Source organism: Centroberyx affinis, unplaced genomic scaffold, assembly GCF_046629955.1.
Source record: "Centroberyx affinis isolate AG114_WGS23_722 - 3 ecotype Tasmania unplaced genomic scaffold, CSIRO-AGI_Caff_v1 ptg002802l_1, whole genome shotgun sequence".
NCBI classification, from domain to species: Eukaryota; Metazoa; Chordata; class Actinopteri; order Beryciformes; family Berycidae; genus Centroberyx; species Centroberyx affinis.
The window spans coordinates 101,380-122,088 of NW_027280948.1; the positions used below are offsets into that span (position 1 = coordinate 101,380).

Below are 20,709 nucleotides of genomic sequence, written 5' to 3' on the forward strand. Positions count from 1 at the left end.
CCTCCTCCGCGCCCCTTCTCCAGTGACATTCCCGGTACTCTCACTTCGCCACGCCCTCCTCTCCTCCCTCTGCTCCGCTCGGCCCGCTGGCATTCAAAGAGCGAAACAAGAGCCTGTTCCTCCAAGCCTCGGCTCTCGCATGACCTCTGCTGCATGGACTAGATTATGTACATGTGTCTCTGTCTCTCTCTCTTTCCCTCGTCATCTGTCTCTCTTGTCCCGTGCGCGTGTGTGAGCTCCACAGTGAGCCATGTGTTTTTTGTTTTTAACGTGTAGGTGTCCATGGCTGTTGATGTAATCACTCACTGAGCATTCAGTCATTAGTGTGTAGGACAAAACAACAAAATATATATTAAACATATCTCAAAAACTACAAAACATACAGTGTGTTACAATTGCACACTCTTGCTACTGTTGTGATGGTTGGCGATGCAGAACACGTGGGAAATCTAGGGCATAATGAGATGAATATTGAACTTTTGGACCACTGTGCAATTATTTGGCTTCAGAACACTTGGATTGTGCTGCACAATCTGTTTGGAGTCATTTTATTGTCATTTTTGTAAAATTAAAGAACCAGTTCCTGGTTATTTTTGCTGTTTTGGAGAAGGCCGACTATATAGAGCTGCGCTAGCCAACTTCGTTTTTGGGTGAACTATTCCTTTAATCGGTCCTGCCAAATGTAATCACTTTTTCAATTAAAAACAATTTCAGTCACCTTTTCTTTGCACCCATTCCAGCCAGTTTATTTAAACTCTTGCTTGATGACTTATTTGTGAATGGGAAGGTGTCAGATGTGCTTTGGTTTACTAATGACCCCTATTACAGCACATTTTTTTGTCACTTTTCACATTTGTCTTTTTTCCACCACCAACACAAATCTGAGGAGGTTGCTACAATAAAACGCAAGAAACAACCAATATTTTTCATTGTCTTTATTTACAGTACAAAAAAGGAACTACACTATGAATGCGGTGGGCTTCAAAACAGACAAAAATAAAAACCTTTATAGGGGAGGATTCATGAACTACACACTGCATGGTCTGGGGAACCACAAAAAGAGCAAAGACTGCATTTCCCCTACACTACAAAAGCCAAAATAAAGCAAAAATACAAATTCTGTATACTTTGACAATAAGCAACGATGAACATGATGAATCCAGAGTTCACATTCAGTATATCCTGTAAATTTACATATACAGCCTGGACATACACAGGAGGCTAGTCTTCAGCTATACTTTGTACTCAATGCTGTGATCCAAAAATATAATTAGTGGTTCAAGCCCATTCAGTAGAGGTCATCAAACATGTCTGCAACACCATTCCAAATTTGTCCTATGGGGGGGCGCCACAAACGCCCTAAATCTGTATCTCTTCATCTGTTGAGCGGAATTTCATAAAATTTGGTCCAACTGGTCCACGCACTACCATGAGTAAAAATGTTGCGTTTGGTTGGGGTTGGTGCATGTGGGTGTGGCCTATGAAACAACAGCATTTAAGCTCATATTGGGCTTAAAATCCATTAGGGCTTGAACCACGTAATCGCCGCTAGCGGCTACAATAAACTGTCGTACTTGAAGGATATTTTCATCTGGCACTAAGCACTTTTTTTCTTGTAAGCACTGTCAGATGTGAGAAAATCTATCTTTGATCACAGTCATCCATCACACAGACCTTATGCAAACGACCTGAGAATAGGGAGTCTTCTTTGAGAAATTTGTGGCAGGTTTAAGCAGTTAGTTTTGTGATTACAGAATATACATAGCGACCTTGTTCCACCATTTGGATTTGTTTATTTAGTCACAATGAAATGAAAAATGACTTTTTCACCTTGTTAGCCATTTCCCCCCCATGTCATAATATACACCTATTTAACAATAAATGCCAAAGAAATTACAAAATTTTATTTTCTTGTATTTTTTTTATCAAAATCCCATTACTTTTACTTCCTGGAAAACAGTGTATCTTTAATGGATACGTCATGGTGTACCAGTAGGTGTAAATAAAAATTCCAACCAATAATGACACACAGATTTTTGAACAATCTCGGCCCTCCCAAACCGCCTTTCTCTCCCTAACTGATATTCCATTTGTACTTTTGAATGATCCCTCCCCGTGTTTTACGCCCTCAAAATGCCATTTTATTGGGACATTAATTCCCACAACTTTACCAGTTGAGTTAATTGTTCCGTTCACTGCAGTATAAACAGCGATTCGTTGACGTTGATGATGACGTTCTCTACCCTGGGTGTGGTTACTCGTCGAGTCCCTCGTCATCCTCTTCCTGCTTGGCGTCCACCTCGGTTGTGTCAGAGAACTCGTGCAGGAGGACATACTCACGGCTGCTGAAGCCAAACTTGAGTACGTCTTTCTCTTTGAGCTCATAGTAGCGCTGGGCCTCGATGCGCTGGTTGTTCAGGTAGGTGCCGTTGCCTGAGCCCAGGTCGATGATGTAGGGCTTCACCCTGCGGCCGCTGGTGCCATCTGCACGAGTAAACTCCACCAGTCTGGTGGAATACAGGAAGAAAAGCACAAGCATTTTACCTGTATGGCAACACAACCATCAAAGTGTACAACATAGTGGTGGGCCTGTGCCGATATGCAAATTTCATAGTACGATTATCTTGGCCAAAATTATCTCAATATACAATATTATCTCGATAATTATTAATAAGATGAAAATCATTGCGCTCAACCAAGATACAAAGAAATGGGGTGTGATCAACAATCACAGAAGTCCAGTAAATACAAACTAGTTTGCACACCCAAATCTCTTTTAATTTCTTTTAATCCAGCTTCTTTTAACAAACAATAAACAGCACATGGGAGTTAACAGTACAAATGTTTCAGGTCACGCCTTCATCTGTGTGCAATATTCAGGGTTGCACACACTGCATTACTATTTTTATGCTTTACTCTCTTCCTCTATGACGCGGTTCACTTCCCAACGAGTGGCAGAGGATTAGAGGGCTTCCTCTTTTAAAAATAAAAAAAATAAAATAAAACATCTACGGTGACAGACAAGAGAGACCTGGGGCTGTGCTGTGTGGTTGAGGTTGTTGTTCAGCTTCCCAACAAGTGAGCGGTAATAAAAATCAGGGCCGGTGTCATAACAGTTTTTTTTTGTGCAATATATAGTAATACCGATTATTGTCCCATCCCTACATAGTGGTCAGATAGGGATTACTACAGGTTGGGTGGAGCTTACCTAAATTAGTAGATATTACAGTAATCGATCCACCACAAAGGACTGTGTTAAAACATACCATAGAGTAAAAGAGCATACTTGCAGATTGTTGTTCTTACCTGTACTGGAACACAGCATGTTGCTTGGAGCAGGATGGATGGTCGATGGGGATGTCAGCAATTTTTCTCTGCCGCCCCATCAAATAGGCACTCTGTCTGTGAATGTACATGACTGGAAGAGGTTCATCATTTTTGAAGGGGTACAGCCGCCATCTGCGTTTGGGGATGCGAGCCTCAGGCGGCTCGTTGTACTTGATCACCACCCCTCGGAATGTGTTGGTATCTTCCGTGAGCGCCCCCGAAAGTTCGAAGTTGGGCTGTTCTTTATCAGCAGGAGGCGTATCGCTGCCCTTACCCCCTTCTTGAGGCCGTCCAAACGCTTGCTCTTCTGGGTTTTCCTCGAGCCGCTGGCGGTTTTCTCTGCGTCGCTCGTCCTGTTGCTGTCTCTCTGCTTGCTGTTCTTGGAAGGCTTGGGTGTCTCGTTCGCGGTGTCTCTCTCCGCCGCGGTCTCTCTCCCGCGGTCTGTCTGACTCCCACCTGCTCCGCCTCTCCTCCGGCTGGTCAATTCGCCTCCTCCGCTCGTCACCACCACCCCGATGCTCCTCACGCTCCTGTGGGACAAGTGGTGAAACAGAAGTTAAAGTCACAGTGAAACTTCATTTTGAGACTATCTTCGATATTGAGGCAGGACATAACATGGGGAGGGATCATCCCAAAAGTGTAAACCAATGAGATATCAGTTAAGAAGAGAAAGGCAGTTATATGTGATGGGCGGGATTGTTCTAAAGTCTTTGGTGGTTTTATTGGTAGGAAGTTTTATGTATGCCTTCTGGTACCCACTGAAGTCAGCACTAAAGATTTTTCCTTTTTCCAGTAAGTAAAAGGAATGAGATTTTGATATAATAATATACCAAATCATTTTGTTTTTGTATTTTATTACAAAAATTGTCAACTATGTGCATGGTCATTAATAGCCTATTATATTCAGTGACAGTTGAACAGAGGAGCAGTTTTTCACAATGCTCCTTATACTTTTGCAGTGCATCTTGTTCTTCATAATTTATGACAGAATCACCCGCTTTATTTTGACATCGGCACCACGATGGGGACTTCCACTCCTCTTATTTCTGGGAGATCTGCTGTTTCGCCTGAGGGGAGATCTCTCCCTTCTACCCGGTGAGCGATCCCTCGTCCTGGCAGGCGATCTACATGAACAACACAAAAACAGACCGTTAGATAAACTTACACAGGCTGTTTATTACTAACGAATAAATTATTAGCGTTAGTTGCAGCAAGTTACATCAACGTGTGGACTCTATCTGTGTATGTGAAAGCATTATAGTTGTCAAAAACATGTATTTAGTTAATAAGGGACTCACGAGCCAATGCTACATGTCTGTCATGCTAACGCTCGCAAACCACAACTGCTCGACGTCTGCCTTTGTTCATGAAGTTAACTAGAAACTACGTTATATAACGACCGGCTACCTGCTCGTTCTTCTCCTCGGTGGCGGTGGGCTCGAGCTACCGTTGGATCTCGACCTGGAGCAGCGTGATCTCTGTGGCCTAGCGGGGCTGAGTTTCTCCTGCTTTATCTTAACTTTGGACTCACGCACGGGAGATTCCCCTCTTCTGTGTCGCCTTTCTTTATCCATTCTAAAAGAATGCGACAAAATCAGTTGTGGAGTGACTAAATACACATCCTAGTCGACGCAAAAACATACACAATTGACGGAAAACTCAAAAAGCTACGAGAAGAAACTTCGACTATTATCCTCAAATTGACGCACTTCCGCTTCCGGTAGTACGCTGAGAATGCATCTCGGCAGTCTGTTTTGCACTTTGGTTCCGCTTTAACCCTGCGTACCTACTTTATACCATTATATTAAAACGAAACAGACGTTGTGTTGATTTCTTTTATTCTAAATTATTTACAGTAGGAACAAGGATTAGCAAAATTATACACTACAACAACAGATTTGCGAACCATTGATTCAACTCGGACAAACTAAGATGGAACGCTGGAATGTTGTGTCGTTGCCATGACAACGCAAACATTGAACTCAAACTTTTTGTCAACAACACGGGCATTTCTGCAACGTTACCCCAACCGAAGAAACCTGTGGTTTTGGTGTATAGCTTTACAGTTTTCAGAATAACACAATGATTCCACCAGCTGAGTCTTTGCTGAAATACGACAATCCAGTTTTGGTGAGCAGAAGTACAGACAGAAAATCACCAAAGGTGAGTTTGCCTAGTCAACGTTAGCCGAGTTTCGTCAGAGCAGGGAAGGAGGACTGAGTGTTACCCAGGAGGAGAAAATTATTAGGCTATCCAATGACAATTAGCCAAATTATTATTCACAACATATTTATAAGCAATATGCAAAGAAACTCACCGTCCAATGTACCCAGGAGCCCATATATAGACAAAATAAGGTCAAATGATTATTTCAAATTTCAGTTAAGCTAAGAAATTGCGTTACATAAGTGTTAATGTTACAGGCACGCTCTTTGAGAATGAGCCCTCAGCAGCCTGCGGTCACTGGTCCTGTTCCTCCACCTCCCAAACCAAAATCTGCTTCAGCTGACGCCAACAAGCAGCAAAACGAGGAGATCCTCAATGCCATCCTTCCACCTAGGTATAGCTTTTTCTCATCTACTACTGGTAGGCCTACATCACCATATCCACTGTTTCCTATACTATTCACAACCAACTGAATTGCACTCACCACTACATCCATCACAGGTGTTGGGCACCATGCCTAAAAGGCACACAGATACAAGCCTCACTTGAGTGGACTTAAGTTAGGGCCAGTGTGGACACTAACATCAAATGCTGCTACATTTTGTCTATGGCTCTACGTTTGTGTACTCTACCAGTAATTCTGTAACCTACCATCACTTAAAAATCTAGTTGACTGCAAAATAGTGAAAGCGCCTTTCACTATTGTGACTTTGCCAGTGGACAAAGATTTTGTTTCCTGCCCTGGTTAGGCCTCAATTACATTCAACTACTAAGTTCAACCCCTGCTGTTATTTAACTCAGCTTCTGCTCTTGCAGAGAATGGATGGAGGCCAACCAGCTGTGGGTGCAGCAAGTGTCCAGCACGCCTTGCACTCGAGTGGATGTGGTGCACCTGGAGGAGCAGCTGGACTTGAAGCTACAGCAAAGGCAGGCCAGAGAGACAGGCATCTGCCCCGTCCGCAGGGAGCTCTACACCCAGTGCTTTGGTGAGGAGGAGGGTGACCGGGGCGAGATGGATAGACATGCTATTGATCACTCAGGTCATTGGAATTACGATGATGAATGAATTTTACACAAGGAATTCAAATCCTTCATCCAGGTCCACATTGCCACACATCCACCTCCTCCTAGTTCATATCCATTGGTGAAACTACATACTGCTTTATACTCAGGCTATACATTGATACATAAAGGGAATGTGTTATGATCCGTTTTGGCATCTTCATCTGGCTAGACTTTCCTCTGTATCAGGCTTTCATTCTGATGGGTCACCGTGTTCCTGTATTCTATTGACGGCTCATATTCACTCTGTCTACACAAACTCAACGGTCTGCTTGTCCTAATTTTCTAATCTGTGAATTCCTTTAGATGAGCTGATCAGACAGGTGACCATCAACTGTGCTGAGAGGGGTCTGCTGCTGTTGCGGGTGAGAGATGAGATTCGAATGACCATAGCCGCCTACCAGACAATGTATGAGAGCAGCATGGCTTTCGGCATCAGGAAAGCCCTGGAGGCCGGGCATGGCAAGACTGACATGGAGAAAATAGTAAGGTTATTGAGATAGATGCACATGTGAATTATGTCCACATCAATACCGTAAATGCAAAAATCAGTTTTAAATTTGCCATATGGACACACACACCTGAGGAATTAATTTAAGCCAATTAGGTGTATTTCAGTTGGGTGTCCAGCAGAGAGCACTATTTCTCTTAATAAAGAGTCACTGTACACCCAGGGTGGCTGCAAATCCCTAGTACTCCTATTACTTACAGTAGATCTCCCCTGTCTGGAATAAACTGTTCCAAATACAAGTGTCTATCGTGCCTAGATTTCTGATCTGGAGAATGAGAAACAGGACTTGAGGAAGCTGGTGAACGAACAGAAAGCTAAATGTGAGGCTATTGAGAAGAGGGAGAATGAGAGGCGACAGGTAGAAGAGAAGAAGCACACAGAGGACATTCAGTTGCTGAAGAGAACCAACCAGCAGCTCAAGGTAAGGTGCTTTATAATTACATACAAGAAAAAGCACAACTAAAGGTTTAAATGGAGAGAGGACTGTCCAAGGTTTTCCAAATTTGAATGAGTATCTAATGACCAATCTTTTCTCACATTGTTGTACTAAACACAACTGTAAGCTCACAATCCAATGGTACCGGCTAATGAAACCAGGACATTCCCTGGATCTAGCACTGGCTGCAACTGTGTTGCCCCTCTTAAAATTGCTACCAGCTTATTCATCTCTATTCATTCTTCTTTTCAGGCCCAGCTGGAAGGGATCATTGTCCCAAAGAAGTAACTCCCACGCCTAAGAACTGATTTGCCATATCCCAATACAGCATTATATAATTCTGTTGTCTTTTTGTCTTCTTTATAAACAACATCAAAAACATGAAACATGCTTGACTATATGGGTGTAATTATCAAATATTTTATTTTTCTTTAACAGCATGACAAGTACAGTTAAAATAATTACATTTCTCTTTAACTTCAAGAGCATTGCATCGGTAACTGAAGAATGAAAATGTCATTCATTCCCTTTCACTCAGTAGTGAAAATCCATATGAGTCGAAGTGAAAAGCAAGTTCAGAGGGCAGAATACAAACCACCTCTGTCTCTTCACTGAGGGCAATCAGGTCAAGATAAGGCATCAAGTGGCCACTTGATAAAGACCATTAACGCTAACTTAGCGTTCCACCTATCAACTCCACATTTTCAATAAAGACAACAAGGCCTTTTCAACCACTGTCTGGATCGGATCATTTAAATAAGGCTTTGTTAGAAATGTCCCACTGTGTGTTTTGACTCCAGTCTAGTGCTTTGATCGCTTGGCTTTTTTGCCTTCTGTGGCTGACGCTGGGGTGTTTCGGTTCTTGTTCTTGTTTTTCACATTGTGCGTTTCGTAATAGCGTGCACCAACTTTCTTCACCTTTTTAGCACGGTCCACCGCTCTTCTCTGTGGAAGAGATGGAGAAAAGGGTAGAGAGAGAGAGAAGACAAATTGATGAAATCTTATGCTGAAGAAGACCAGGGCTTTTCACCTTCATTCCTGTTATATTAGCAAGAGGAATAGCCATTCATCTAAAGTGTCTACCCGGATTGATTAGCCCATTTGACGTCAGAGAGAACACTGCATACCTGCTTGGACGTCATTCTGGGCAGCTGGGTGGCCACCTCTTCCTCCTCGGCTTTCCTTTTCTTGTTCCTCTGGATTGCAGCTGAATTCAAACAAAGATTAACAGATTTGAATGATTACATGCCGCAAGTGCTTGACTGAATCCCACTGTCAACCTGACCTAACCATATTAATTTAATCTGCTACAGGTAACCACTGTCAATATGTAGGAAAAGAGCTACCAGTAGGACCAGCTACTGGTATGATTCGTCAAGCTTTTGTGGTTTTGTGCTTTTTTTAAAATTGAGGAAGACATTGAGACTTGATGGACCATAATCAAATCTTCCCAGTAAACAAATCTATTTTCGTAAATCATTTCTACATGCAACTCCATACATAAGTCATGACAAAATGTTTTGATCAACTACCTTTCTTTTGTGCTTGTTTAGCTGCTGCCGCTTGTTTAGTCTTGATGTCTGTGAACACTTTGTCAGAAAGTGCCTTGGGAATCCTGTCCAGAGAGAAGCAAAGAGTCATGTGTTACTCCCTACCCAACTCACATCCAGACAGTTTACCCCTGCTGGAATCTGCTGAAATGACAGTGTAATTAAATTAGGCTGAGTAACTCTAACTTGACGTTATTATTCAGTGCAAGTAAGAGATGCAGAGTGCAGAACACAGTGACGTGCGAAGGTTATGGAAAACAGGCCATTGATCAGACAGTGAAATCAACGACTGCCAATCCCCAGGGGATTAGAGAATGGGTAGCATGGATCACCTCAAAATGCATGGCATCTCATTGCCTGACAGCTTTACTGGATCAAAATGATGAAGGAAGTATACATAACAAAGATAATACATAAGTGAGGTTTGGGAGAGAACAGACAGACCGGATTGCGGAGAAGCGCTTGGATTTGGCCCGGTCCAGGAACTGCTTGTACTTTGCAATCTTCTCATCCAGTTCACGGATCACCTCGCGTGAACTCTTACTGGCATTTGCCTTGCCAGTCTGAGCGATTGCGGTCTCAGAGACCTCAGTCCCTCCATCAGCTGGTTCAACGTCTGCCTCATCTTCCTCTCCATCCTCCTCTCCCTCGCTGACCTCATCCTCGCCATCAGAGCCAGAGAAGTCAGAGATGTCGAGGTCAGGCATCTCTACAGGAACCAGGTCTTCCTCGCTGAACTCGGGTGCTACACTGATCTTGCCGAAGTTCTGTCGGACATTGGCCAGGATCCTCTGGACCTGCTCCTTCTGTCGCTGCTGCTGTTGCTGCTGCGCCTCATTTTCTGCTAAGATGGCATCCTCAGGCTGCTTCTCTGGCTGTTCCTCCTGCACATCCTCAATTACCTCTGATGGTCCTTCGACTGGCAATCTCTCCTTGCCCTGGAAATACCATGTAACAAAATAGGATTGACATGGGAAAGTGGGGACTAAATGGCATCTACTGAACAAACACACCTCTGTTCTGGGGTGAGAGCACGTGCTATTTATTGAAATCTACCTCTTGATCCCCCTCAGGTCCAGGGGGTTTCACAAAGAAGGGGATACGTCCTCTCTGCCAATCGTTCAACACCATTTTAGAGACTGTAGGAAGGTCTGGCTCACCCCCCTGCAAAATACCAAGAATACATTGTTCAAGCACAAGATTCAAAACTGCTTTTTTAATTGAAAGGCTTCGCAATAAAAGAAAATGGTTTAAATCTTTAACACATGAGTTTTAATCCTGCCCTAAGCAATTTCAGATCCTATAGCAAATCCTGAAACTAACGTGTGCTATGTGGAGATTTGCGTGAGACATAATGATATAAACAAATATCCACACACGCAGGCCAGCTGTGTTGCTGTTTTCACCTCTTTTCTAAAGCTTGTTGTCAAAACTCAGACCGACCAGTAGCTTTTCATTTTTTTTTTAAAAAACTAGCTTGTCTCCTCCCTCACTGTTTAACAGTGTCGCTGTCCCCCTCCCAGCCCTGAAAAAAAATATTTTAAATGGCGGAATCGATGAAGCGAGCGAGTAAACCTGTTAAACTAGTAAACTTGCTACCTACCTCTTCACTTGTCATTGTGGGACATGTAACCTTCAGCGGGAGAAAGATCTGGCAAAGCGAGACTGGTAACCGGCGACAACCTACGTTTAGCTTAGCTAATAGCCTTTATGCACGGAAGTTCACTATGGCATGATGCGACGCGGGTTCAAATATGGCCTCTCGTGGCTTAATTTGTAGTCCTGCAAGTATATAGGCCATATTCAACCCACTGACCTTCAGGAGTTTCCCAGTGCGGAATGCCAGCTTCTCAAGGAAGTCCTCAGCCGAGCTCCAGGTGGGGATGCGGTAGGTCTTCTGGATGTATTCTGGCTTGGCCCGCTCCAGTACCGCCCCAATGTGCTCCTCTGGGTTCCTGATCTTCTCCACTTGAACCTTAAAAAAAAAATGATGTGATTTAAAATATGAACCTAACCACGCTCTAACGACTAGGCCACCCTGCTGCATGACAGACACAGCAAACCTTAAGTGTATAAATATTAAGCCTTAAGTGTATAAAACAAAGTCTGTAAGAGTCCTCAAACACTGAATACACACTGTACTTTATCCTGGAACAAGGACTTACCACTCCTTTCAGGACAATGTCAGATTCGCTGTCTTCTGAAGGGTAGACAACACCGGGGCAGTCAATGAGGAAGATGCGCCTCATTAATGTGATGTACTGCCACACCTAAAAAGTGAGAGATTATCTTATCTGTATGGTCAAATCATTATTTCAATTTCAGCACATAAAACTTGCCATCTTGGCCAAGATATGTAACGATGAGGCAATGATATGTAAACATAAGGCAAAAATGATGACTGGGGCAGCAAAATGTAAAACAATGTTATCTTTTGGAAGAGCAAAGAAGGAAAATAAACACCCCAGCAAATAGAGGGCCCTTTTGAATCTGGTTCAGACCAGTAATAACAGTCTTTTTTTTCTTCTCTCTACTCATGCCGAAAACCACTACTCACCTCTATGTTTGGTTTATTGAGTAGAGGCATTTGACAGGACTTTTTACACAAAAGAAAATACACATCCATTCAAACAAAAAGGAGAAATGAGGGGCAACGCAGGGCTGCAGAGCACGGGCCTTGTTTGGCCGCAGCCAGACAACAATGAAGACCCTCTGGTGAGAATCACCGACAAGGTGGGAGACGAACGTGTGCTGGCCAAGCGCCCATCTGATTCATTGGATAGGGGTGCAAAAAATCTCCCCTCTCTTGCAGTGCAAGTTCACAGCTTTGGCAAGGATAGACAAGTCAGATATTATCACTTTCTTTCCCCCTGACCCTGCTTTGGACATTGGGGTTTCCAGACCCTTGTTCGATTCCAAACAGAATAAACAGCTCCAGAGAGAGGAAATTAAGGATGAGGATGGTTGTTGTTCTTTCTCTTGGGCCTGTCTCCAGTTAGATTTTTAGTTGTGTAGTTAAAAAGATGGAGCTGACTACTTCTGCTATAGCAGCTATCAAAAATTAAGAATTAAGAAAGAAACACTCATCTTTTCACCTGACATGACCTCCCAACTGAATTGTATCTACGCACTCCATTTGTTCTTAAAAAAACAACCCTTCTATCTCCTTCTGTTATTTTATTGCTTTTCATAGTACTTCTGCTTCTTTCTGTGGTCAGGGGAATATAATTGTTGGCTCTGATCCATTCACTATTCTACTGCTGAATGCCTAAAGGAAGGTAAAAAGAAACACACCTCTCATTTGGTGTTCACATTCAGCATTCTCTTTTAGAAATCCATTAATTTCAGTACCTACAGTGAGGACATTGTCTCCTGCACTGCTCATCGTGAAGATTTTTCATTGCTCATGTTGCTTCCCCACACATCCTCACAAGCTCAAATTCAACTTCGGTGGTTGAGAGGAGACTGGTACCATACCTTGGTCTCACCGGCGAGGGGGGCCACGTTGCAGACCTTCTTAGACCTCAAAGTGTTAATGACTGAGCTCTTTCCGACGTTGGGGTAGCCAATGAAACCCACGCTGATCTGTTTCTTGTCTGTGTGGAGCTGAGGGAGGCAAAAAATAAAGTCAGAGTGTGCCGTTTCCTGAATAACATGCTCAGTCTGTCTTCAATTCAGCGAAATAACTAGATGGTGCCCTGTCTGTTGCCATTAGCAATAAAATAAGTAAACTTGTCATCTCCCTAGAACTACAATGTACTCTGTTCAAAACACATACCAGAGCATGACATCTAAAAATAAAAAGGACTTTTATGTCAACAAGAAAAAAAATGGCTACTGGAGGCAAATAACAAATACAAGATCAAAACCCTGTCAAAACAAATATCTTTTATACATCCTGTTTGTCCCAAAAGGTAAACTTTGAAGGCTGTTTTGGAACAGGTTTATTCACCTTGTTATCTCCCTGACATGTTTGTGAATAGAGGCCAACAAAATAGTACATTTACAAGGAAAGAAACACGAAACAGTTTCTACGTCAACCTCAAAAATAGCCTCTTTAAAACACAATAGTTATTAAAATTTATAGCCTGAGCATAATAAGGCATTCCTTTTGAATATCAAAAGCCCTCTCCGTTTTTTTGATCTATCAGATCTTTTAAACCTTATACACACACTCGCATGTTCCATTCCAAACCACAGCACCACTACCTCACCTTGTATGTTATGGTCAGTGTTGGGGTCGTTACTGGAATAAAGTAATAAATTACACTACTCGATATATTACTCATGTTACACCCTAACATGATTGTGCTAGGCTTAATTGCGTTCATTGGGCCAATAAATATTGTAGACCGCAGCAGCAGTAGTTGAACTAAGTGGTTCTCAACCTGGGGGTCGGGACCACCCAGGGGGTCGCAAGATAATCCTGTGTGGCGGGGGTTACAAGATGACTTATGGGATAGGAAAAAAGCATCTCATCGTGTTTTCTTCAAATTTTTCTCTAATTTTTGCTTTTTCTCCTTGTGAAATACTGAATCGTTTTCAGCCTCTAGGCCTCCTCTGATAATGAAACGATCTGAAAAGGGAAAGGGAAAATCATTCTTTGGTTGAACTCTGGGGGTCGCGAGTAGACACTGCTTTGTTTAAGGGGTCACGAGCCATAAAGGTTGAGAACTCCTGCTCTAAATAATGACAGACACAGAGATAGAGCCTACAGCATTGCATTCTGACTTTCCGAATCGTATATACTACTTTGTTGGCTGTACTGTAATTCTAATACTTCCGACATGACTTGAAGGCAGGATAAGACAAGGGGAATCTTTCGATAGAGACTATGCCAGTAAAGAGGATAAAAAAGCTTAAGAATGTAACGCAAGTAACAACCTATCTGTTAGATCAGTCACTTTAATGTGATTGCTGCAATTGGAACAGTAATGTCTTACTTTACTCTGTTACAGGAGGTAGAAGTAATGTGATTACAGTAACACATTACTTTGTAATGCATTACCCCCCAACACTGGTTATGGTCTGTGAAATGTCCACTTCACTTACAATTCAATCAATTTTAATGGAACAATGTGCTGTTGCAATTAAATAGATTTTATTAGGAACAATGTGTTCCTAATGAGGAGACGTTGATCCTAATAAAATCAATTTAATGGCAACAACACGTTATTCCAATAAAATCAAAAGTGGACAGTTTTTGGAACATGCAGGTGTGCAAAAGTTTTATTGATGGTTTATGATATAAAATGTACACTAGTCCTGCTCTGCATGTTTGTTTGTACAAGGAAAAAAGCTAAATATAGTTTGGACATATGCACATCTTAAATTATTCAAGATGTAATTTAAAGACATCTTCCAGTATTAACAGATATTACAGTAGAACAAATTGTAATTATAGTGAAATCAAGATAATGAATATTGTATGTACCATCCTAAAACTCTGGCTTTTACAGAAGAGGAGATTGATAGGCCAAAAACGAGAGAACCCTGACTCTTTGCCTCCAATATTTTAAATTATAGCATGTACTCTTGTTTTTCATAAGAAAATCCGTAAATCTCCTACAACGGTAAATAGTATGCTTAAAAGATCAGAGAAATCAGCAAGGGCAAGAATCAAAAAGGGGTCAGAACTGCTATTTGAGTATCCAAGGCCTTATTTCATAAACCAAAAAGACAAAAATAGCTCTGCGGCAGATGTGAGAACTCCACACAGCAACACAGAACATGCAAAGCAAAAACTGTTCTACCTGGTTCAGGAAATGCATTTTGGTTTATGGCCCGTGACAAATCAAAGGTATTATAGTATTTTGAATTCATGGTCCACTGCTTACCTTGCCAAACTGCCTGAGGAGCTGGATGAGGGAGCCCTTGCCAAAGGAATTGGTGAGGCTGGCGTGGAAAGCCAGGGTGGGGTACTCTTGGGAAAGAACAGCTACCCAGCGTTTCTGGTTCAAAATTGAACGGAGAGAGAGACAGTCAGATTCCTTGGGCCATACAATGAAGTTGTTGAGTGACACAATCCGCCCCAGTCGAACGGGAATCGAAGAAGAATGCGTCGTTCTAAATCTCTTACCGTAACCCAGGTGGGGATGAGGTCACACTTGTTAAGAACAAAGATCAGATGTTTCCAGGGTTTCTCCTTCTTCATGTAGGTCTCTATGCTCTGGGAGCGAGTTCCCATGGGGTCACGGGCATCCAGCACTTGGATGATGACATCCGATGAGTCAATCACCTACGGGAATAAATGGGGACACAGGAGACACAGAAGTAGAATGAATCCTCAAAGCTTTATCAGTGAGGTAACTTTAATTAGGCTTAGGGAGGAGGATGGATGCAATACCTTGTAAAGCTCTCCCCAGATCCTCTTGGACTGACCCTTCTTGAAGATTTCCTCACGTACTTCATCCCTGTTGCAAAAGTTGCAAATATAGCAATATATTCCCATATTTGTGTCTGAAAATTCGGCAGCCAGCCTCATGAACAGTTAGTTTAAGTGAGTATAGGCATCTGTCGCGGTCCTCACCTGACTCCTGTGTCCTCGGTCACCAGGTCTCGGTCCTTGTCAGCGCTGTAGCTCAGGGCAGAGGCCTCGGCCTGCTCCGCCAGATCCTTCACATCCCCCACCATGAGGTTGGGCCTCTTCCTCTGAGCCTTGGGCCCAAATGTGGTCTCAAAGCCCTCTGTGTCCAGAATGTGCACCTTGGAGTTCTGCAGTGGTGGAAGATAAGAGGAGCAAAAAGTTTAAAGATCAGACTAATATCACAGCCCTGGCTCCTTTCTCCATCTAAGCCACGACAGCAGCAGTTGAAACGTTTTATTCTGCTCTCAAGACAAAGAGCAGTTTTTTTCCACAGAAGTAGTCACTGTTCTCCGCTCTCTTCCACATCAACAGCATGAAGGAGACATGAAGGAAAACTCTTGTAATTGATGTTCTTGAGTAAATGTCTCTCAAGTCGGACAATTATGGCCATCTCAGCGGTGGCTTGGGGTATTTAAACCCCATGAATGTTCTCAACATGAATTGTCTGCAAGTCTTACTGAGCTGTCTGACAGAGAAAGCCGCAAACCAAGCAGGAGGCCGGAGATTTACAGTCATTCTGTATTATGTTATCCAGAGTGGGGTTAGTAAAAGATGGAATAATACTAGATTTGAAGGTATTGGGGAAGAACAAAAATATAGTAAAATATTTGGGATTAGATTAATTTGGAACACAAAAAAGTTTTTAACACCACTACAACATATGAGGTGAGCAAGGATTTATGTGGGAATTTGTGTGCATCCAGTCAAGTTTGTCTGACACTTGCCTTTAATAAATTGTATACATGTTGTAATGTTATATATTCTTATCTTTCCAATGTCTTAAATGTTTTGACCAAAAATAAAGTCCAACACTTCCAAATACTTTTTGAAAGGCTTTCTTAATTTTCTGTCATTCTATCTATGTGACTTGGTTCCAAATTGGTTTTGAATTAATTAATTTTTAAAGAATAACATCATCAACGTCATACAGCTTCTGGAGTATAGATGCATTAAGACAAAACATATTATTACAGGTATTTGCAGTGGAGGAGAACTTAAATATAAAAAGCTAAATCCGGAAATGGGGGGGGGGGGGAGATAAAAGAAGTTTCATAGGGCCCTACTTTAATTGGGATCGAAGGTTTATATCACAGCTAAGTTGCCTTTAAATTCTAAAACCCAACCTCTGATAAAAGCTTATAAGCACAAGGCTTATTTCAGACTAAACAAACCATGAAATAATCAGAAATATCCAAATATCCTATGTGTAACTAACCATATAACTTTAAAGTTGATTGAGTTGTTTTTTCTTTAAAATGTGCGTTTCATATGCTTTAATACATATGAAAAATAACAAAATAACACAAAAAGCAGTCTTAGTTGTTGCTCACTGAGGTAACAAAAAAAATAAAATAGGATTTCTTGGGCCAGAAGGGTTACAGTTGGATTACAATAGTGAGAAGAAACACACTACAGCAATGTTGTGTTGAAACAGATGGGCCAATATGAGGAAAAGCTTTGGTTGGTGTTACAACCAATTTCAGATGCAGTCAAACTGATGCTGTCCTTTCAGGGTTCCACCGGTACAGAGTCACAGAACAAACACATACAGTAAACAGAACACCCAAATATGCAAAGAATCAGCCAATAAAACAGCCTTGCCCGAGCCAGTACTGATTAGGCCTTCGAATTATCTTAAAACACAAGATGCAGCCATACGTCTATTGCAACACTGCCATGGGGGGAAAAAAAATCAGTTTACAGATTTTGTCAGAAACAATGATGCTTAAGACTTCAGGTTGCCATGACTATCGGCCAAGATGTTCTGCAGGACTCCCTGGTTCTTTGAAACCATGCTTCCCTTCCCCAACCACCGACTCTGGTTTGATTCCTCTTCCTCTCTTGGAACAAGATCATTCCACTGTTTGACATAAGCTCAATCAATGGGTCCCAGTCAGAGGTCCGGATTCAAGAGCATTATTTTTTAATGACTCAATAAGCGCTTTATCAAAATTATCCAAGCCTGTGACTTGACGATGACCCAGTTAGTAGAAGAGGAGGCCTTCACTGAGTAAAACAAATTGTCATGCTCTAAATGCACATAAATGCTAGACTGACCTGTTCTCACCTCTGAACACATACAGCTGAAAGTATTCATCATAATTTCAAGGGAAAGAACACAATTGGAAATACTAGCTGAATGAAAAGATAATGTAAACAATACATCACAACAGGTACCATTTTGTCATTGAATAGTTAGACATGAAGGTGAGGGAATAAAAGGAAGAGGCCAATTCATCTCGAGCCGCTTTAAGCTCTTTGAAATGTCTCGCATGCACATGGAACCATTTAGAAAAAAAAAAAAACAGAAGAAGACTGAAAGTGAGCCAACATGCTGAGAGAGAACAAGAACTGGACGGTATTTGGAATGCTTTTGGTTATGGGGTGGAAAAGTCCAAAGCTGGCAGAGCGCAACTCTCCCGTGCCAAACATCGTACCAGTACACTCGGGTCACAGTGGGGCAGAACGAGAGGCTGAAACTTTCTGCCGTTTCATGTGGATCACACCTCATAAAAACCCAAGAAACAAGCTACTGGGGAAAACAGTGCCACGATTCTGATCTACATCACAAGGCAAAAGAGAACTGTTTTTGTTAGTATGAACATTCATAATAACATCTGTAAAAAGGTATTGATCCCCCCCCTCTTGTCCAGAGAGCCACACGGAGCCATAAGGAACATCTGGTAGACAACAGCAGGTGATAGGACAGAGAAATCAGTCTGAGGAGGTCAGCAGGTTTATTAATCAGGAGGTTTATACTGTCTTTCTTACTCACATGGGCTTTGACTCGATCGTGCAAGAGGGACATGGGGAGTTTGCTCTGTCTCATCACCACACGGTACGGATCTTTCTGTACAGCACCCATCTCCTCCTGGAACTTCTGGAGAGACGACTGCTTGATCACCCGGGTATTTGCTGAGGACAGAGGAGACATAGAAGCAAAGTGAGTCACATTTATGGCCCCATGTCACATCCCTTATAATTTCAGCCAAAGTCAGCCATAGTTCCAGCTTCTGCTCTTCCCCTCTGGTAAGCTAGATGACCAATTTCAGTGTTAAATACCCCCAAGCTTTTGAGTGTTGTAGTCTACTGTGGCTGCAGCCCCAATGTGTTATTCTCTCTGCTTGGGAAAGACATTAAGTCAAACAAGGCAACAAACAGTGTTATGTTGCCTCAAGACCTTTTTCATTAGGTTTCAATTACAATTTTGGCACACATATTATCCATGAACAAGCACGAATTTCAATAAAACATCAACTCTTAAAATTGATATGAAGATTAATTGGTAGTTGTCCATGTTCTTGCAACATTAAACTGACACATTTATGCCTGCAGTCTGATGTGTCATTCTCTCCCATACACACGGAGAGAGAGAGACAGAGAGAGAGAGAGTGAGACAGAGAGAGACAGAGAGAGAGAACAAAACATATTGAAGGCTACCACAGCAGACAGTGCTGTAACATAAACAGTAAGCGTACTCACCAAACCATTTGATGTTAGGTTCAACTCTGGCTACAGTCCCTGGAGCCACTGTGGACTGGTACTGTAAAGGTTTGATGACTTTTCCTCTATTATTACTGTTAATGGTAGAACAGTGTAAGTACAAACATAGCATTGTTATCAGGGAAAAACCTCATTAGTCCAAATCTGCGAAGTTTTTACTGAGCCTAATATGTCCTTTATTAATATTACTAAAAACATTTACTATTATATTTTACTGTCACCTACACGGAATTCAATCATGCTGCACCATGTATGGAAAACAGTCAACATGCAATAAACATAAGTGGCACACCAGGACACATCATCACTCAGCCTACCATCTCTGCTTCTGTCTGTACATATTCAGACGCTTGATAGTGGCTCGGTCCCTCATGTTGTTCCCACCAGCGCCCTTGGCTCGATCTGTAAAAGTTCAATATGTATGTACACTGTTCAAAAGTGTATTGACTTGCAACTAATGTACACATCAGATATCATAAAATACTTTTTACATTCTAAAGAAAATGAAAGGCACGTGTAGATAAGACTAGTAGGGCAAGTCTACGATCATACAGACTCAGTTGACAGTGTATTATGAAGGGCCCCACTTCTAACTCCTGATTTGACAAATGACAAGCCCGAACACTTTAGAAACGGGCACTTACCCCGTGGTTTACCATGCAGTGCCATTTAAAGGCCTACTGCCATATGTTTCGAGGAAGCTTATGTTTCATTCAGGTTATCGTAACTTATATTTGGTATTGACACTTTGTGTGTGTGGTGATACTGTACATGTAACTGTTATAAACAAAATTGCACCAAAATGACTTTCTCATGTTTTCACCCAGCTAGCAACAATTAGCATTAGCTGTAAACAAACGGTGTGGCTAATGGAGTTTCTCTCACCAGGGTTGCTGCTGGACGACGAGGGATTTATCGTGCCTTTCCCCTTGAACTGTGGCTTCACCATGTTGGCTGTTTAGTTGGTAAAGCCCTCAAAAAGAAGAAATACACAGAAACCACACGCCGGTGTCCGAGAGCTAAAGTTATGCTGTTATCTTCCTCAGCTCACAGTTGCAGCCCGTACACGTGTTGTGAGCTGCGCAACCAGGAAGAACGTCATCAAAGGAGCGACAGGGACAAGAACCAATCAGAGAGCTCGTGCTGCTGACGGCCACAGTGCAGGAGCTGTCAACTGTTAACAATGCGTACATGTTTATAATGAACTTAAGAAAAATAAATAGTACAAATATTTAGGTAATAGCCCTACAGATAAAATAAAAGGAAGAAGATAGAACAACAATAAAAGGAAAAATATCAAAGATCAAGATTGAAAAGAAAATAGGAATTCACCCAGGTAAAAACAGACAAAAAGGTCTTAAGCTTTTGTTTAAAAATCACCAAAGTCCTTGTTTTGTGGGTGGAAATTAGATGAGCTCTAGTACCAACATGTTTTAGCAGCATGCTATTTAGCCTATATAATCAGGTGCAAAATGACTGATTTAAAACTTAGATTTTAAGATTTGCTTACTTCGGTAAGCAAATCTTAAAATCTATCCTTAAACTGACTGGTAGTCAGAGCAGGAAC

At 42.0% G+C, this 20,709-nt stretch overlaps 3 protein-coding genes across 3 annotated transcripts; 1 reads left to right on the forward strand and 2 right to left on the reverse strand.

Moving 5' to 3' along the window:
- Positions 1-920: 920 nt before the first annotated feature.
- Positions 921-5,028, reverse strand: snip1 (Smad nuclear interacting protein). The gene is made up of 4 exons (XM_071535962.1): positions 4,735-5,028; positions 4,322-4,451; positions 3,307-3,857; positions 921-2,507 (listed from the first exon to the last, which is right to left on the reverse strand). The coding sequence occupies exons 1-4, from the start codon at positions 4,899-4,901 to the stop codon at positions 2,255-2,257; spliced, it is 1,101 nt and encodes a 366-aa protein (XP_071392063.1). The 5' UTR covers positions 4,902-5,028; the 3' UTR covers positions 921-2,254.
- Positions 5,029-5,356: 328 nt separating this feature from the next.
- On the forward strand, positions 5,357-7,876 carry dnali1 (dynein, axonemal, light intermediate chain 1). Its single transcript, XM_071535955.1, has 6 exons — positions 5,357-5,490; positions 5,751-5,887; positions 6,310-6,479; positions 6,862-7,040; positions 7,323-7,487; positions 7,755-7,876. Exons 1-6 carry the CDS (start codon positions 5,410-5,412, stop codon positions 7,788-7,790), a joined length of 768 nt encoding a protein of 255 aa, XP_071392056.1. The 5' UTR covers positions 5,357-5,409; the 3' UTR covers positions 7,791-7,876.
- A 52-nt stretch (positions 7,877-7,928) lies between these two features.
- Positions 7,929-20,218, reverse strand: gnl2 (G protein nucleolar 2). Its single transcript, XM_071535954.1, has 16 exons — positions 20,028-20,218; positions 19,460-19,544; positions 19,122-19,216; positions 18,415-18,554; positions 15,582-15,766; positions 15,399-15,465; positions 15,132-15,290; positions 14,890-15,003; positions 12,530-12,658; positions 11,218-11,322; positions 10,869-11,027; positions 10,109-10,216; positions 9,497-9,990; positions 9,035-9,117; positions 8,630-8,709; positions 7,929-8,447 (listed from the first exon to the last, which is right to left on the reverse strand). Exons 1-16 carry the CDS (start codon positions 20,089-20,091, stop codon positions 8,304-8,306), a joined length of 2,211 nt encoding a protein of 736 aa, XP_071392055.1. The 5' UTR covers positions 20,092-20,218; the 3' UTR covers positions 7,929-8,303.
- Positions 20,219-20,709: the final 491 nt, after the last annotated feature.

Excerpts from the sequence above, each read along its gene's own strand:
- snip1 (XM_071535962.1), bottom strand. The coding sequence starts at position 4,901 with ATGGATAAAGAAAGGCGACACAGAAGAGGGGAATCTCCCGTGCGTGAG. Across the intron at positions 4,452-4,734 it reads CCGAGGAGAAGAACGAGCAG|ATCGCCTGCCAGGACGAGGG; the intron begins GTAGCCGGTCGT and ends TTGTTCATGTAG. Across the intron at positions 3,858-4,321 it reads CCGATGTCAAAATAAAGCGG|GAGCGTGAGGAGCATCGGGG; the intron begins GTGATTCTGTCA and ends CTTGTCCCACAG.
- dnali1 (XM_071535955.1), top strand. The coding sequence starts at position 5,410 with ATGATTCCACCAGCTGAGTCTTTGCTGAAATACGACAATCCAGTTTTG. Across the intron at positions 5,491-5,750 it reads CAGACAGAAAATCACCAAAG|GCACGCTCTTTGAGAATGAG; the intron begins GTGAGTTTGCCT and ends TTAATGTTACAG. Across the intron at positions 7,488-7,754 it reads GAACCAACCAGCAGCTCAAG|GCCCAGCTGGAAGGGATCAT; the intron begins GTAAGGTGCTTT and ends TCTTCTTTTCAG.
- gnl2 (XM_071535954.1), bottom strand. The coding sequence starts at position 20,091 with ATGGTGAAGCCACAGTTCAAGGGGAAAGGCACGATAAATCCCTCGTCG. Across the intron at positions 19,217-19,459 it reads TACAGACAGAAGCAGAGATG|TAATAATAGAGGAAAAGTCA; the intron begins GTAGGCTGAGTG and ends TACCATTAACAG. Across the intron at positions 12,659-14,889 it reads TCCTCAGGCAGTTTGGCAAG|CTCCACACAGACAAGAAACA; the intron begins GTAAGCAGTGGA and ends TGCCTCCCTCAG.